The 16,300-nt window shown below is 44.7% G+C and overlaps 1 protein-coding gene across 2 annotated transcripts in view; it reads left to right on the top strand.

The window, feature by feature from the left end:
* Fig4 (FIG4 phosphoinositide 5-phosphatase) overlaps positions 1-16,300 on the top strand; it is a 114,884-nt gene that overhangs the window by 51,268 nt on the left and 47,316 nt on the right. For both annotated transcript variants that reach the window (XM_052751492.1, XM_052751494.1), the window contains exons 11-15: positions 2,480-2,613; positions 3,624-3,740; positions 5,396-5,441; positions 6,530-6,678; positions 7,936-8,102. In XM_052751492.1, coding sequence (XP_052607452.1) covers positions 2,480-2,613; positions 3,624-3,740; positions 5,396-5,441; positions 6,530-6,678; positions 7,936-8,102 — 613 coding nt within the window. The remainder of the gene's footprint in view (positions 1-2,479; positions 2,614-3,623; positions 3,741-5,395; positions 5,442-6,529; positions 6,679-7,935; positions 8,103-16,300) is intronic.

The following is a 16,300-nucleotide window of genomic DNA, read 5'->3' as shown; positions in this document are numbered from 1 at the left end:
ACTTAATATTGATACATCATGCACACAGTTGAAAATTCAGGTGGAAAACTGTAATGAAAACATTTGTTGATTTGCTGCTAGGCCTGGTGGCACAGACCTATGATCAAGAAGCAGAGGCAGGAGGATCACAATTTAAGGTCCAAGGCTAAAGAGTGAATTTTAGTCCAGCTGAGCAATTCAGTGAGGCCCTGTCCCAAAGTAAGAAGAGGGTAGGTGTGGATGCAGCTCAGTGGTAGAGTACCTGTCTACATGTGGAAGGCCCTAGATTCAGTTCCTGGCACTGTAAAAAACTGTGATAATTATGAGCGCTTTTCCAGTAAGTCTATATTATTAGTATAGAAGACATTACTGTTAGAGCAGTGAGTGGTGAGCTATTACTGGAACATATACCTAGAACTAGATGAGAGGATCTCGTTCAGGCTTTATAGATTGTAATTGAAAAGCCGTAGTTAAATAGAACCCTGAGCTATAGTGCTTGGAATTCTCTGTTAATTATACACATTAAAAGTGCTGCTTAATTCATGTGATTGGAAACTGCCTGTGACTGAACTAGGCCTGTTTGGCCTCCCTGGAGCCTGCCAGTGTAGTTTGGAAGGAGTTTTGCAAAAGACAAAGAGTTTATTTACAAGGCACCGATGGCGGAGACAGGCTCGAACCTGGGGCTTTGCACATGCCCGCAAGAGCTCGACCATGAGCTACATCCTTAGCCCCTCACCGGCTATTTTGTTTATAGGAAAAATAAAATGCTTCTTTTTTTTCACTTGGAAGAAGATCTTGATAAGTTGTGGTTAAACTACCAAAGAATACCTGTGTCTGTAGGATGACCCCATCCGTAGATGACCCCGCCCATAGGATGACCCCGCCCATAGGATGACCCCGCCCATAGGATGACCCCGCCCATAGGATGTCCCGCCCATAGGATGACAACAAGGAGGAAACACTTCCGGTTTCCTGTCCCATTTGCCCTGTTGTGAGCCTCCCCTCTCTAGGACCCTCTGATACACAGGATGACCTATATCTGGGACTTTTGCGTTGGCTTGTGAAAGGGTTCTTCAGCCTTGAGGAGACTGAGCAGCCTATCAGCACTAATCCAGTACAGACTGCACCCAGCAGATTCTACGGCCATGAAGGCTAAATACATAACTTTTCTTTCCATTCTCTCACAGAGGGTCAGATTTCACACAAGAATTTCAGAAGGGCTCTACTTCCCTGTTTAATTTAAAGTGCTTTTGAAAATTCTAGATACGTAACTTTCCCAGATAAAATATAAGCAAAGTATACTTTCACCCTAACTGATTCTTAACTCTGTTCTTAATTCTTATGTAATTTCTCCATTTGTTTTATTCAGCTGTGCCAAACATGCCCTTGTTTGTTTCCACAATGTTATTAATTCAGTTTGTGACAATTGGAAAGTGAGCACCAGGACTGAAAACAGCACATTTGGATACTAACAGTGGTGCTGTAGCATCTTTGAAGTCTCTGCTGTAGTTTGCTTTGTTTCTAAGGAAAGGCCTGATCAAGGGAACGGTGCAAACAGCTACTTTTCACTGAAGGCTGTGGGGAGAACTCGCTGTGCTCTTGTCTCCTTTAAACCCCACATTGATGCTGTGAGGGAGACGCTGCTGCGAGCCAAGAAAAACCGGCAGCTCCGCTGCAGGGTAGCACGCACAGGGCCACACAGCCTTCTTCAGTGAGAGCAGGGCGGTAACCCAGGAGATGCGGCAGGCAGAGGCAGGGGTGAGGCTCGGGCCTTTCAGCCTCAGGCCGTGCTGCCACAGTGTGGAGGGATAAAGTGACCGTCCTGCTGCCTTCCCGGGTTGGATTCGAAGGCACGCTCCGCTGTCCTGTGTAGGGGTGGACTGTCCAGAGCATGCTGGTTTCTCTCCACCCCTGGCTGCAGCTGTGGGGTCTCGTCTCCTCCTTGATAAATGAGCATTGCTGGACATGTGGGCCAGGCTCGTTGGGAGCCACTGGGGCTGCAGAAGATGAGCCAGGAAAACCCAGGCTCCCCAGCTTTGCAGGACTGCTGACTGATTCAGGGAAGCTCTCTTAATTCACATTTATATTATTTTCATCTAGTAACTGGGTTTCACTTCAATACTTAAGACTTAGGCTTTTCTTACTAAGGTAAGGCACAAGCCACAAAACTAGCTGAACGGGAAAATTGGTTAAATCAATTCTGTTTTAAGGTAATTTGTAACTCAGACATTTACAGTTTTTAAAAATGGATTTATTGATTTTATTTTATGTGTCTTACCTGTATAACGTCACTGTGTGTATTTGGTGCCCACAGAGGTCAGAAGAGGGCATCAGATTCCCCTGGAACTGGACTCATGGATGGTAGTGAACCATCTCGTGGGTGCTGGGAATCGAACCTGGTTCCTCAGCAAGAGCAACGTGTGCTCTTACCCACCGAGCCATCCCTCTGGTCCCACATTGAAGATTTTTAATGTAAAAATTATCTGAAATGTTTGTTAAGGAGAGAGAGAAGAGGAAGCATGAGAGGATCCTGAGTGAAGAGCTGGTGGCCGCCGTCACCTACCTCAACCAGTTCCTGCCCCCGGAGCACACCATTGTCTACATCCCCTGGGACATGGCCAAGTACACCAAGAGGTGAGAGAGACCGCAGCGCTGGGGCATCTCCTCGGTGGCAGGGCTCCTTCAGTTTCCTTTGTGAGACTTAGGTGAGGTGGTTTTGAGGGCCTCCACAGGTGACAAGCTCCTCCCCTGTGCCTTCTGTCACCGATTCTCTGCTGTTCCTGTTTCTCTCTACCTTGTTCTTCAAGGAAGCCGCTCCTCTCAGGTGACCCCTGTCATAGATGGGCGTGCAGTAACTGTCGATGGTAAATCCGAGCTCCTCACTGGCTGACCAAGCCCCTTCAGCTGCTTGGTTCCGAAGTGTTCGAATTTCAACTTATTCGGGGCTGTTCTGTCTGAGGAAACCTGATCTTTATGCCCAGAGCTAGTCCTAGGCCAGGGTTTTCCTGTTGCCTGTCACCCACCTCCACCACCGCCCTGTGACACTTCCTCATCCCTTCTGTCTCTCAAGATTTGGTTCATCAAACCTTGCATTGTTTACTGTGTATCATGTGAATTCTGGGTTTATTTACCATGACTATATTGTTGTGTCTTTTCCCTGAATGGTTTTATGGAGTTAATGCACCAGGCACACACACACACACACACACACACACACACACACACACACACACCCATTTACCTGGAATATGTTAGTTAAGGGATTGTTGCAGTCATATTAATTTACTTTCCAGCTCATCTTCCCTTGCCACTGCACTATGCATAGCCATTGCCTGATTATGGAGTCATCTGGCTGACTGCTACTGAGCATGGAAAGGCTTCATTGAAAACCTCTCACGAAAGTGTCCCAGGCCAAGACTGAGGAGTTGGTTACCAGTATTTGATATTACGTTACTGGTCTTATTGTTAGTTATTAAGTACACATTGTAATTCTACCTTAATTATTTCAGATTTCTGTGACATAAACTGCATGATCCAAACACTTGAGTCCCTGGACATCCCTGCTGTTGATGTTGTTGGCTTTAGATGGGAGAGTCATGATATATTGACACCGAGTTCTCACTTTGTCACTCTTCCTCTCTCAGTAAGCTGTGCAATGTTCTCGATCGGCTGAACGTGATTGCAGAAAGCGTGGTAAAGAAGACAGGTTTCTTTGTGAACCGCCCTGACTCTTACTGCAGCATTTTACGGCCAGATGAAAAGTACGTACAGTATCAAGAACTTGAAATAGCCATGGGGAGATAAAGTGGTTGTCACAGAAGCTTGAACACCCGAGTTCAGTCCCTAGACCTCCCGTAAGAAAGCCAGTGTGGTGGCATGTGCTTGTAGTCCCAACACCGAGGAGGCAGAGGCAGGCAGGTCCCTGGGGCTCCCTGGCCACCCTAGCACACTTGGGAAGCTCAGGCCAGGTGGAGACCCCTTCTCTAAAAACACTGTGAGGTGAGCACAAGGGCTCAGCAGGTAGAGGCTCCTCCCACCAAGCCTGAACCCCTGGGCCCCACACGTTAGAAGGGGAATAAAGACTCCCACATGCAGTCCTTTGACATTCCCATCGGGTACTGTGAGGTATACAAGTGCCCCACACCCCACACCACAGACACAAGGAAAATGTAAATCACGGTGTTTGTTCTTATGTACAAAGTATTCCAGGGGTTGGAGAGAGGACTTAGTGACAGCACTCGCCTTGACAGCATGAGAACCTGAGTGTGAATTGCCAACACCTGTGTGAAAAGCTGTGCACGGCTGTGTGTGCCTGTAACTCCAGCATTAGGAAGCACAGACAGGCAGATTCCAAGAGCTTGAGGCATGCATGCACGCGTGTGTGTGTGCACACACACACACACACACAGTAAAATATTCTAAATACAGGAAGTCTATGCTAATTAGAGAATGGATGGATGGATTAACTTAGTCTTGTGGGGAGGCAGACTGCTCAGGGGAGCATGTAATGAACATTCACTATGTACTTGGGAATTCCTGTGGTGGTTGTATACCTTCAGATGGAAGCCACAGGAGTCTTATCAATTGCTTTGTGAATAAACATTATATAAAACATGTGTGTAAAGTCATTTTTTCTGTAGTGAATTCACTGTTTAGTATTTAGAAAGAACAGGGAAATCTTTCTGATTGACGATGATGCTTTCTTGAACGTAGACTTTGTTAACGTGCTATAGTGGTTTGCTATAACTCTCGTTGTTGCTAGCTTGTGGGCTGCTTTGGATAAAGGCCTATGCCTTATTTGTCTTTAAAGGAATCAATGTTACGTATTTCCAGCATTTGGTTTTCAGTTAACATAGTTAACTACGGTGGTCAAATGAAAAACCCCCCAATCAACCATTAGTGTTTCTGTTCGGAAAAATCCTGCCTTCTGCCCTAGTTTGCAGGGTTTGAATTGTAGGGACTCTTAATGTACGCGGTGTGTACAAAGGTGTGGAAGGCTTTACTAGGAAGATGCCTGCAATTGTGTGTGGTTACAGAGACCAAAGAAAGATACAGGCTTAAAGGAAAGCAAGGGATGCTGGGAGAACACGGAGAGGACGCCCAAGAGAGACACGGGCGACTTAAGATGCCTCCATCCCGAGCTCCTTTTAAGTAGAGCACAGTGACCGACCTGTCTCCATTTTCTGCATCTGAAAAAGTGAGAGTATAGAATTATCTGATGTCCAGAGACCTTCCCTTCTAACACTATGACTCTTAAAATCCGTGAATGCATATTATGTCTTTCCTTTAAGGAACAAACTAAAAACATTTTTTGGGGGTTGTGGCCTAGTTGTACACATGCTTAGGGAGCCCACAGCCTGGGTTTAGTGCCCAGCATTGGAAGAAAATCAAATGTAACGTGTCTATTTCTACCCAGGTGGAATGAACTAGGAGGCTGTGTGATTCCCACCGGTAGGCTGCAGGTATGGATGTTATTATATTCATAGTGAACGCAATCTATGTCGATGGTGTGTGATGTTTCGGGCGGTTGGGTTTTGTTTTTTGCTTCGTTTTGTTTGAGACAGGGTCTCACTCTGCATCCCTGGCTAGCCTAGCATTTGTTTGCTTGCGTCATCATTAAACATGTTTTTAGATCAGGCTGGCCTAAACTCACGGAGACTTACCTGCTTTGGCTTCCCGAGTGCTGGGATTACAGGCATCTGCTGCCATACCCAGCTAATTTTTTTTGTCATGTTTTTTATTAGGAACTGTTAAGAGGTATTTGATGCAAAATTATTAAAGTGATTTTTTAAAAGCCTCTCTGCTGGTGTTTAAATCTTATACAAAGATGTATAGCTGATAGTACAGCCTATACATTTTTCTATATATAAATTTTTATTACTGGAAATTAAAAACAAGAGTGTGGAAATGGTAGGTTAGGCTGAGTTTGGAAAATAAGCTAGTGTGCATTGTATTTATGAGCTGTGCTTTAAGAATGATATGGCTTAGGACTGGAGTAATGGTTTTGTGGTTAAGAGCACTTCCTGCTCTTCCAAAAGACCCACGTTCGGTTCCCAGCACCTGCCTCCTCCCGCACTTGTGTGGGACGGCTTGCTGCCAGCAGTAAGTCTGGCTCCAGGGAACCGGTGCCATCTTTTGGCCTCTGAGGGCACCAGTGCACACTTGGCACACACACAACCTTAAAAGATACGGCTTTAACCACTGAATATTTGGTTTGTATAATAAAGGAGAAATATCAGATAAAAATCCATATTTTACTGATTAGTAAATATAGAAAATATTAGCTGTTTACTTTATCTTGTTAAGCTTTCAAAGTAAATTCGAATATAGACTGGGTATAATGATGCTGTTAGGGTGACATTAAGTGAACAGTAAATACAACCTTATATGATTAGCAAAACGTTCTTTATTATTCTAAACCTTAACTTTACTTATTCAGGACTAGCACCCCCAGCTTCTCTTCTGCTACTTAATGCACAGGATTTTCCTGGGGTTTGGAAGTAGTCAAGGTGTCTGAACAATGACCTAGAACTTCGTGTGCTCTCTGTAGACTGGCATTCTGCGAACCAACTGCGTGGACTGTTTAGACCGCACCAACACAGCGCAGTTCATGGTGGGCAAGTGCGCTCTGGCTTACCAGCTCTATTCCCTAGGACTGATTGACAAGCCTAACCTGCAGTTCGATACGGATGCAGTGAGGTAATCCTGATTCACTGCTGTTGAATGTCAGCAGTGACAGAAGGCAGGTGTGACTCACAAGGATTTATAACCTCATTTCTACCTTTAGGTTCCCAAAGATTTATTGCTCGTTGACAGTATTCAAGTTGGTTCTGTGTTTCTATTAAATGTTGGTATATTATTGCCGTCAGGTCTTGTTTTGTTTGCTTGCATCATCGTTAAACATTATGGTTTTTAGATAAATCCCAAGTACTTAGACAAACTTGTAGGTTAAAGAAAAACCCAAATGGCAATGAAAAATAGTACCAGTTCTGCACGTGTTTTGAACTAAAGATACAGAGTGTGTAAGATGGATTCTACATTAAGGATTACTATTTCTTCATTGTCCGTCAACTCTGTGAAAATAGAAAGTATATAGCTTGCATGTCTGCTGTGGCCAGAATGTTCCTGTCACCCTTAAGTCCCTGTGTTGAAATCCTTACCTCCAAAGTGATGGTATTAGGAGATTGGATCTTTGGGACATGCTTAGATCCAAGGGCAGAACCCTCATCATTGGGGTTAGTGGCATATTAAAAGTGACCAAGGATGTTTGGTACGTTCTTCCTCATGTGAGGCCAAAGCAAGAAGGCACCACCTATGAATGAAACGGGCCTTTACGAGACAGTGAATCTGCTGATGTCTTTATCTTAGATGCTGCAGCTCCTGGAGCTATGAGAAATAAATGTTGTAACAAGACCATTTATATAGATTTAGCAATTCAGAGGCACCAAAATGGTGTCATAGAAGTGAATATGGTTAGAAATAGCTTGGTTCAGCTTTAGTAAGTTAGATTTTTGGTGCGTCGTTTTCTCATTAAGAGTTCCTGTGACCTTGGATCGTTATAAAACACCATACATTTTACATTTACACTTATTTTCAAGATGTTGAAGAGTCCACTTGAAAGATTCAGAGGAATTCATAAAGTGAAAGTCTTTTTTTTTCTGAGTCTGGCCCAGTGAATGGCTTGTACAATCATTTTGGTTAATCTCCCCCTCCAATGGGGACTTAGCCAAGGCATGGCACATGCTGGGCAAGTTCTCCACCACTGAGCTCTACCCAGTCCTTCTCTTCAGTTTTCATTCTGGGACAGGGTCTTCCTAACTTACTCAGGCTGCCTTGAATTCCCTCTGAGTCCAGGCAGGCCTGGACTGTGTGGCCTCCTGGCTCAGCTCCTTGGTACTGGCATTATAGACCTGAGTCAGCAGGCTGTTGTATAATGGGAGTTTTCCTTCTGTGTAGGTTATTTGAGGAACTCTACGAAGATCATGGAGACACCCTTTCCCTGCAGTATGGAGGCTCTCAGCTCGTTCACCGGGTAAAAACCTACAGGAAGATAGCGCCCTGGACCCAGCACTCCAAAGACATCATGCAGACTCTGTCTCGATACTACAGCAATGCCTTCTCAGGTAATTCTCTGCTAGTAGGCATTTCTACCACTTAAATTTTAAGTGTGTTTGTCTTCTTGTACACATACTTTTTTCCTTTCAGCTATTTATTTAAATAAGGTTTAAATTATTTGTAATTTAAATAAAATAGAATTTGTGACTTAAAAGGTTCTCTAACTATTTGTTCAATAGACAAATAAATATTAAAATAATTTTTTTTCAACTGGATCTCATATACCCCAGGCTGGCCTCAAACTTGCCGAGTAGCAGAGGATGACCCTGAACTTTGGATCTTCCTGAATGCTGGGATTACAGGGTACCTCACCATGCTTGACTTACAGGGTTCTGTGGATTAAACGCAAGTGTTTGTGCACACTAGGCAAGCTCTCTGCCAACAGAGTTACTGACCCCAAAGTCCGTATTTTAAACACGACATTCTTACATTCCGCCCCGTAGTTGCTGTTCTTATGTGCTGGATCATGGCCGGACTTCCTGCCTCCTCCCCTTTCTGTCTTTCTCCTTCAATGTTTCTGAATGTAGAAGTTTGAAAGTATTGAGCAGTTTTTTTTTTTCAAACAGAGGTTAACATCTTAGTGGTTGTTTATGAATGTGTTGCTCAACTTAAAAATGTCTACTAGAAATGAATAATGACAAACCCTACTTTGATGACTCATACTTTGATGACTCATACTTTGATGACTCATACTTTGATGACTCATACTTTGATGACTCATACTTTGATGACCTACGCGTACCAAATCCAACAGGGTGTTTCGGTGGTCCTCTCCTCTCTCCATTCTGGTGCCATTGTCAATATTCATAATGGGTATCACACAGGGAAGCGATTGTGAGGCAGATTCCCACACACAGAATCCATCCAGGAGGAGCCGAACGGTTGGTCCCATGAGTCTTCCTCTCTTGAACAGAAGAGGGAGAAAACTTTGAGTGACTGTGCGGAAGGGTGGTGAAGCAGTTCTCTGGAATGAACTGCTCTTGCCTGCTTCTCTGTCGCTCACTCCCAATTTTTACCTCAAGTGAAGGGAGAGAATGTCTTCAGCAGGCTCTCGGTGAGCCTGTTGTGGCGTCCTGCCTTTGGAGGGATCCTATGTGTTTGCCGTGGATGGCTGTGCATCAGGTCTACAGCAGAGGGATGGCCGAGGACGGTGTTGTATGGTGAGAACTGTCTGCATCCTTGGAGTAAACCTTACAGGACATGAATGTTTGATGGTAACAGATGTAGCCTCCAATGACGCTGACTGCGTTGGGTTGGCCTGGGCCCTAGCCAGTGAGTCTCCTGAAGGACCAAGAGGCCCTGGCAGCCAAGGACCAGGAGGTAGAACCAGGAGGTAAAACATTTTTAGATGAGCCTTCTCTCATCTAAAAAGATGCATGTGCTCATACCAAGGGAGTTGCACAAGAGTCCTGAGTGATAGGAGTCTCAGAAACATCCATGAGAGTCAACATTTACTTTCACTGTTTATGAAGTCCAGAGTGAATGGAAGTGAGTCAGCTATGTTTGTATGTACTTAGCAACGTGAAACAGCACATGATCATTTTGACAGTTTATGTGGATCATTGGTCCAGGCACAGATCTGGGGAGAGGGGGCGTGTCTCCTGCTTAGAGTCGGAAGGCTGAAGTTAGGGTATCACTCAGGCAGTCTCATCTGAAGTCCTAGCTGGGGAAGGAGCCGCCTCCAAGCTCATGTAAGTTGGCGGAATCTAGTTCTGTGCTGCAGGACTCAGGGCCACCTGCTGCTTCACAAACTGCAAAGGAAGAAGAGCCCATCAGCAAGGCTAACAGGACAGTCTTCCATAGGTCACATAGCGTGAGAATGACATCCTACCACGTGGCTGAGCCCACTGATCAGAAGCAAACCACAGGTCCTGTACACATAACTAAGCCGAGAGCATCAAACGACAGACACTGACTGTCTCCAGTTGTGGGCACCGGAAGTCTCACAGTGTCAGCAGGGCAGTTCTGCTGAGATCCGTAGATGAGAATCTTCCCTTGCTCTGTCTGCTGTGGTTGGTGGTCCTTGGTGTCTGTTGACTGGCAGCAGTAGTCCTCTAGCCTCTGCCTGCAGTCACCACACGTACTTTCCTTCCTGTGCTGAGCAGTCCTCATGGTGTGCTCGTCTGTGTCTCCTTTTTCTTTTAGTATAAGGGCACTGGCCTCCGACTCCAGAGCCTGCTGTACTCCCGTATGACCGCAACTTAATTTGATTCTATCTACAGAGATCTCGTTTCTATGTGCGATAACATTCCTTGGCATTGGGGGTTCAGGCTTCCAGATCCCTTGTGGAGACACAATACATAAAAAGTTGTATAGAAGGTGCAATTGTAAGCCATGCCAACAAGTACCAACAAGGACAGACTTCTCTGGGTGCCTGTCACCGTGATAAAGGGTTAGAACTGTCCTTAGAGAAACAGCCCTGCAGCAGGGACCATGATTGACACTTAAGGACCAAGGCTGCTCACTTGGAGTAGAAAACAGGAAGGAATGTGTAGTTATGTAGATGATTTAGAAAGAAAGGCATGGTTTAGGTAACGATGATACAAGAGATCAGTATGTACAGATAGAAAGGTACAGCTAAATTATGCAAGCTTAAAAATGAGCTGTTATGAAAGGCATTATGAATAATGTGGCTGAAACAGACGTCTTTATTTTAAGAAGTGTGGTGTCATTGGGGTGTGCACCTTATTTTGTCATAACTGAGTGTTATATAATGATGAAAATATAGAATGATTTTCTTTCGAGTATTAAAGACCACTTTGCCACATTTAATCAGTCTTGTTATGTGATGCCTATGGACTGAGCAGGAAGATATTTAGAATTAAGAAACTAAATTAATGAAATTAAGTGGTTGGGAATTTTACCCTTAGTTTGTACAGACAGACAGCTGCTGTATAAGCCAATCTTCAGAACCCTTGTTGGGCCCACTTTTAAAAACTATTCTTGGCCGGGTGGTGGTGGTGGTGGCGGCGGCGGCGGCGGCGGCGGCGGCGGCGGCGGCGGCGCACGCCTTTAATCCCAGCACTCGGGAGGCAGAGCCAGGCGGATCTCTGTGAGTTCGAGGCCAGCCTGGGCTACCAAGTGAGTTCCAGGAAAGGCACAAAGCTACACAGAGAAACCCTGTCTCGAAAAACCAAAAAAAAAAAAAAAACTATTCTTAAAGGTAAACACTTGTTCAGGCCTGTGGTTACAGCTCCTTGGGAGGCTGAGGCAAAAAGACACCTCAAACTTATGAGTTTGAAGGCAGCCTAGGCAACGTAGCATGGTCTATCTCAGAATACACAGATGCACACGTATGCACACACCCACATATGCACACACATGCACACACACCTGGGAATGCATGCACTCTAGCGTGCGTGTGTGCACATACACAATGCATGTGTATAATTTAAATGTAGTAAATGGTGGAAGTGGACCATGTCCTCTTCAAACAGTTTCAAAAAATAAAATGCAGGCTCACAAAGTGAAGACTGCCATGCTCGTGCGTGGGGAGACAGGCAAGTGTGAAGACAGTACTGAGCTGGTTTCCCCGGCACCAGGAGGTGCTCTGCTGGTGCTGTATCCTTGTCCCTTTTCTGCTCACCTCAGAAGGGGACATGCAGGGGAATGTGCAGAGAACATTTTAACCTATCGCAAATAGTAAGATGACCGTCTGAGGTCCGACTCAGAGCAACAGATTTTAGTAAGTAAATCCTAGTCAGTTATAGCAGGAAAGGCAATTGCAGAAATGTTCTCATAGCATTGAGAATATGACTGATAACTAGGAAATCAAGGCTCGTCACCCTCCGACAGCCAGAGCAGTTAAACTCAGCAGGCGGAGAGATCTAAGTTGTTCCTCTCGCTTTAGGGTGCACAGAGCACACTGCAGACAGCCAGGCAGTCTTAGGACATTCCCTAGTATGTCCATTCGCTAGCTCCCTGGAAGGACTGCCCCATGCCTTGTCTTCTCCTCTGTGACCCTCAGCTGCTGACCTTGGCTCACTCTTCACTGAGAAAAATCAAAGTTGTGGAAGGAAACTTCCTTTCACTACCAAATGCAGAAACTGTGCATATCTGCATGGAGTCTGCCTTACATTGTTGTGGTGGTTTGAATAGTATGGACCCCATAGACTCGTGTGTTTGAATGCTTGGTGGGAGTGGCACCATTAAGAGGTGTGGCCCTGTTGGAGAAGTGCGTCACTGTGGGGTGGGCTTTGAGGTCAGTCTTGTGAGTTCAAGTCTTGCCAATGTGACATTGCCTCCTGCTGCTTGTGGATCAGGATGTGGAACTCTCAGCTACATCTCCAGCACCATGTCTGCCTGCATGCTGCCTTGCTTCCCTCCATGGCAATAATGGACTAAACCTCTAAACTGTAAGCCGGCCCCCGATGAAATGTTTTCCTTTATAAGAGTTGCTGTGGTCATGGTGTCTCTTCACAGCATCAGAGACCCTAAGACGATTGTGTTTCAGCCCTTGGAGTGTCCCTGCCCTAATTTAAGCCAGGATGTCTGCTGTGTCCTGAGTTGCACCTGCTCTTGCTCTCCCTTGTAATAATAAACCCTATTGCTGTGCACAGTCTTTCTCTTCTCTGGGTCCCTCCACTAACAGAAGCACATGGGTGTTCTCCATCCAGCCTCCCACCTCTCTCTGATCCCCCCCCCCCCCCCCCCTGCAGCTACAGTCCTAGCTCTCTGCTCACCTGGGCGGAGCCTCTTGTTCCTGCCCTGCTGGGCATCCGCCCAGGTTTGATGCTGAAACCTGCAGGTCGCCACATTCACTGGTTACTTCTCTGTCTCCCTCTTACCCGTTCAACTTTGGTCTGGGCTGACACTCCCTGTTTCTCATGACTCCTGTACTATCTCTAACGGACTCTGTTGATGGCCACTCTATTTCTAAACCTTCTTTATCCCGTCCTCTCTTTCTGCACTTTTACCCTAGGGGCATCCTCACACGTTGGACAATCAGACACATCCAAATGCCTACCACAGCCCTCCTGTTAAATACTGTTTTCCTTTTCCATAGTGACTAACCACAGCGGTACTCAACCCATGTCCTCTGCTGAAAAGGATGAAATAAAGGCAGCATGTCAGTTAACCTGGGCTGTTATCTAGGGGCTTCATGGCTCTTTCTGGTTGGCGGCAGAATCCCATGCAGTTGTGGGACTGAGGTCCAGTGTTCTCATGGGCTGCTGGCTCTAAGTCTAGAGGAATTCATTCATTGGCTTGTGCCTTGTTCTGTTGATAGTCCTCACTGGCACACTGAATCCCTTTTGTGCTTTTAAAGTTTATTCCAGATAATTCAGAATAATTTCCCTGTTATCTTGAAGTTGTTATTATTAAGTCAGTTATATTTGCAAAATGCTCTTTACAGTGTAATGTAAAATATTGATAGATATGACGCTGGGGAACAGAGCTGTTCCATCCAGATAATTCTCTTCCTACCATGTACCGCTGCTGAGTCTCAAAGTAACTGTGCTTGGTGAGACATGCTGTAATCACAGCTCTTGGGACACCGAGGAAGAGTGATCTTGAGTTCAGGGCCCGTCTGGGCTACATAGCAAGTTCAAAGCCAGCTTAAGCTACATAGTGAGCACACACACACAATTTCTCTCTAAATTATAAAACTCTAACAGCCAGGTTCTTGTTAGTCTTGTATCTTCAGGAAAGGACATTGAAGATTCTTGAATGAATGATTTCTTGACATCATTAAATCCTAGGTGTTAATTTTAGAAAGTACAAAGTATCTCACAAATAAATCATAACCCACCTCCAGAGAGAGCCACTTGCTCCTATTTAGGCAAACATGATTGTTCAGCTTTTATTATGCATGTGATTTGGAATCTGCTCTTGCCCTTGAGATGACCTGGATGACCTTTGTGGCACTCTTCTTCTACAGTGTGGTTGTTTAGTAACTCCTTATCCTTCGTAAGTGTGCATCTGTGATCCTCCTGAACAAACATCTTTGAACACAGTCTTTTCCTTGCCTCTTACCTTTGCTTATGGAAAATTTACAAGCATATTTACTAGGTCAGAAGGTAGACATGTCTTTCAGAGCCACAATGTACTAGTCTCGTCAGTGTGACAAAAATACGTCACATAAACCTAAGGGAGGCACATTGACTTTAGTCCACATTTTTGTAGGGTTTTTCGGTGGTTGTTTGGCCCTGTGTACTTGGGCTAATTATCACTGTGGTAGGCCCTGAACTTCTGAAGGCGCTTTCCTGCCCAAGCAGAGGGGAGTACAGGAAGCCACCAGGCAGGACAGTGCCCAAGGACATGCTCCCAGAGACCTACTCCAAATAGGCCCACCTCCTACATTTCACCACCACAAATGGTGCCATCATCTCTGGGAGACCGTCACAGACACACTCAGGCGTGCTTCACTGATCCAGGAACCTCTCGGTGCAGTCAAGTTGGTAATCAAGGTTACCCATCACACACACGGGCACGACTCCCTCCCAAAAGATTAATCAGTTAATGCTCCTTTCAGCAAGTCTGGGAACACTGAGCTTGAAAGTCTTTAGTGGAAATGGCTTAGTCAGCGCTTGTTTGATAAATAGCAGAGCTGGATTTTTGCACGTTCATTGGTTCTGTCTCCTTCTTTTCAGTGTTACACGTGCTTGTGTCTACTGGGTGTTGATCTGTACTATTCTTACACTCCATAGTATTTTTTTCATTAAATGGTACAAGGTGGGGATCTAATTTCATTCTTCTTTCTCCCCAACAGTTTGAAAGTACTATTTCTTGAACAGTAGTTCCCTCTTTTGCTGATAAAAGAGGCCACTTCATCACAAACTTAATATTATTATAATACAGTTCCACAATGTTTTCAGACAATTAATTAAAAATGACTATATTCAGTCCTGTGCCTTTTAAATATAATTAGTAATAGAACTGGTTAGTATAATAGCTTAAATGGTATTTGAATGGTTCATAGGGATTTGGGTTTTAAAGCATAAATGATTAGTCTTCATACTTGCTGGGCTACAGAAGACCAACCTCTGTTGAGCACTTGACCAAACCCAAAGTGCTACCATCTTGCAGGGAAAGGCTAGTTTATTTTGCAGTTGAAAGGGTCCAGCCAGGCAGGACATGGTGGCTCACGCTCTTAATCCCAGAACTCAGGAAGCAGAGGTAGGCAGATTTCTGAGTTTGAGGCCAGCCTGGTCTACAGAGCTAGTTCCAGGACAGCCAAGGCCCCACAGAGAAACCCTGTCTCAAAAAACGGGGGGGTTGAGGTGGTAGAAATCTTGGGCTGGAGAGATGGCTCGGTGGTTAAGGGCTCTTCAGAGTTCAATATCCAGCACCCACATGGCATGGACAACCATCTATAACTGTAGTCTCATGGAATCTGATGCCCTCTTCTGGTGTGCAGATGTACATGCAAGACAAAACGTCCACAAACATAAAATAATTAAGTTGTTAAAAAAAATAGTATCTAGCCAATGCCTAGGCTTTTTGGGGTGGCCATTTAGCCCAAGCTTAGGTGACTGTTCCATCATAGAGAAACTTTCTGTTGTAACAACAGCAATGGCTTCAATAACCTCTGATAGTCTGTGGAAGGAATGTCTGTTGAGGAATGCTTGTTACCTCCTCTGTGTTTACTATACTTGCTAAAATTTTAAGGAGGATGCTGTTTGATTTAGAAGGTGAAACAAACCCCTTGAAAGCATGACTGAAAAATGGAAAGCTGCTTTAGATAGTATTAAGATACCCTGGGCACTGTATGAAGTGGATTATCAAGTGCGATCAAGTCTATTCAGGAAGCATGGAGAATTATATTACTCTGAGAGCAGGATGTTTACTTTGGTGCTATGTAAAGAGATAAAAATTGGGGTGGTAATGTCTGTATCATCTAATATGCATTTTCTCTCAGCAAGTAGAAAAAAAAGGCCCCAAAGATATCAGCATATAAACACATCCCTTTTATGTATTACTTTTAGCCTGAAAGGTAAGTGCTATTTTAATAGAATGCTTCCTGTCAAATTATTAGTAATAGGCATACATATTTGATATTTCATTTGCTTTTGCTAAAATGACAAGATAACCCAATACTAATTTCAGGTGTATGCATTTACTGAGGCTGTTGGACGAAAGTACACTTTATTTTATTGGTTCCACAGCAGGAATTCTACTGTGCTTCCTCTTAGTCCTCCATTGTTTTCAGAAGGAGGTGAGGGTGAGTGTCTGTGAAAAACTTGAATATTGAGGCCTCTGAGACAAG

The sequence above is a fragment of the Peromyscus californicus genome, unplaced genomic scaffold (assembly GCF_007827085.1).
Source record: "Peromyscus californicus insignis strain IS unplaced genomic scaffold, ASM782708v3 Scaffold_22__1_contigs__length_63687245, whole genome shotgun sequence".
Classification (NCBI taxonomy): domain Eukaryota; kingdom Metazoa; phylum Chordata; class Mammalia; order Rodentia; family Cricetidae; genus Peromyscus; species Peromyscus californicus.
The sequence above is the reverse complement of the archived record's forward strand: the minus strand, read 5'-3'. Positions and strand labels throughout refer to the sequence as shown.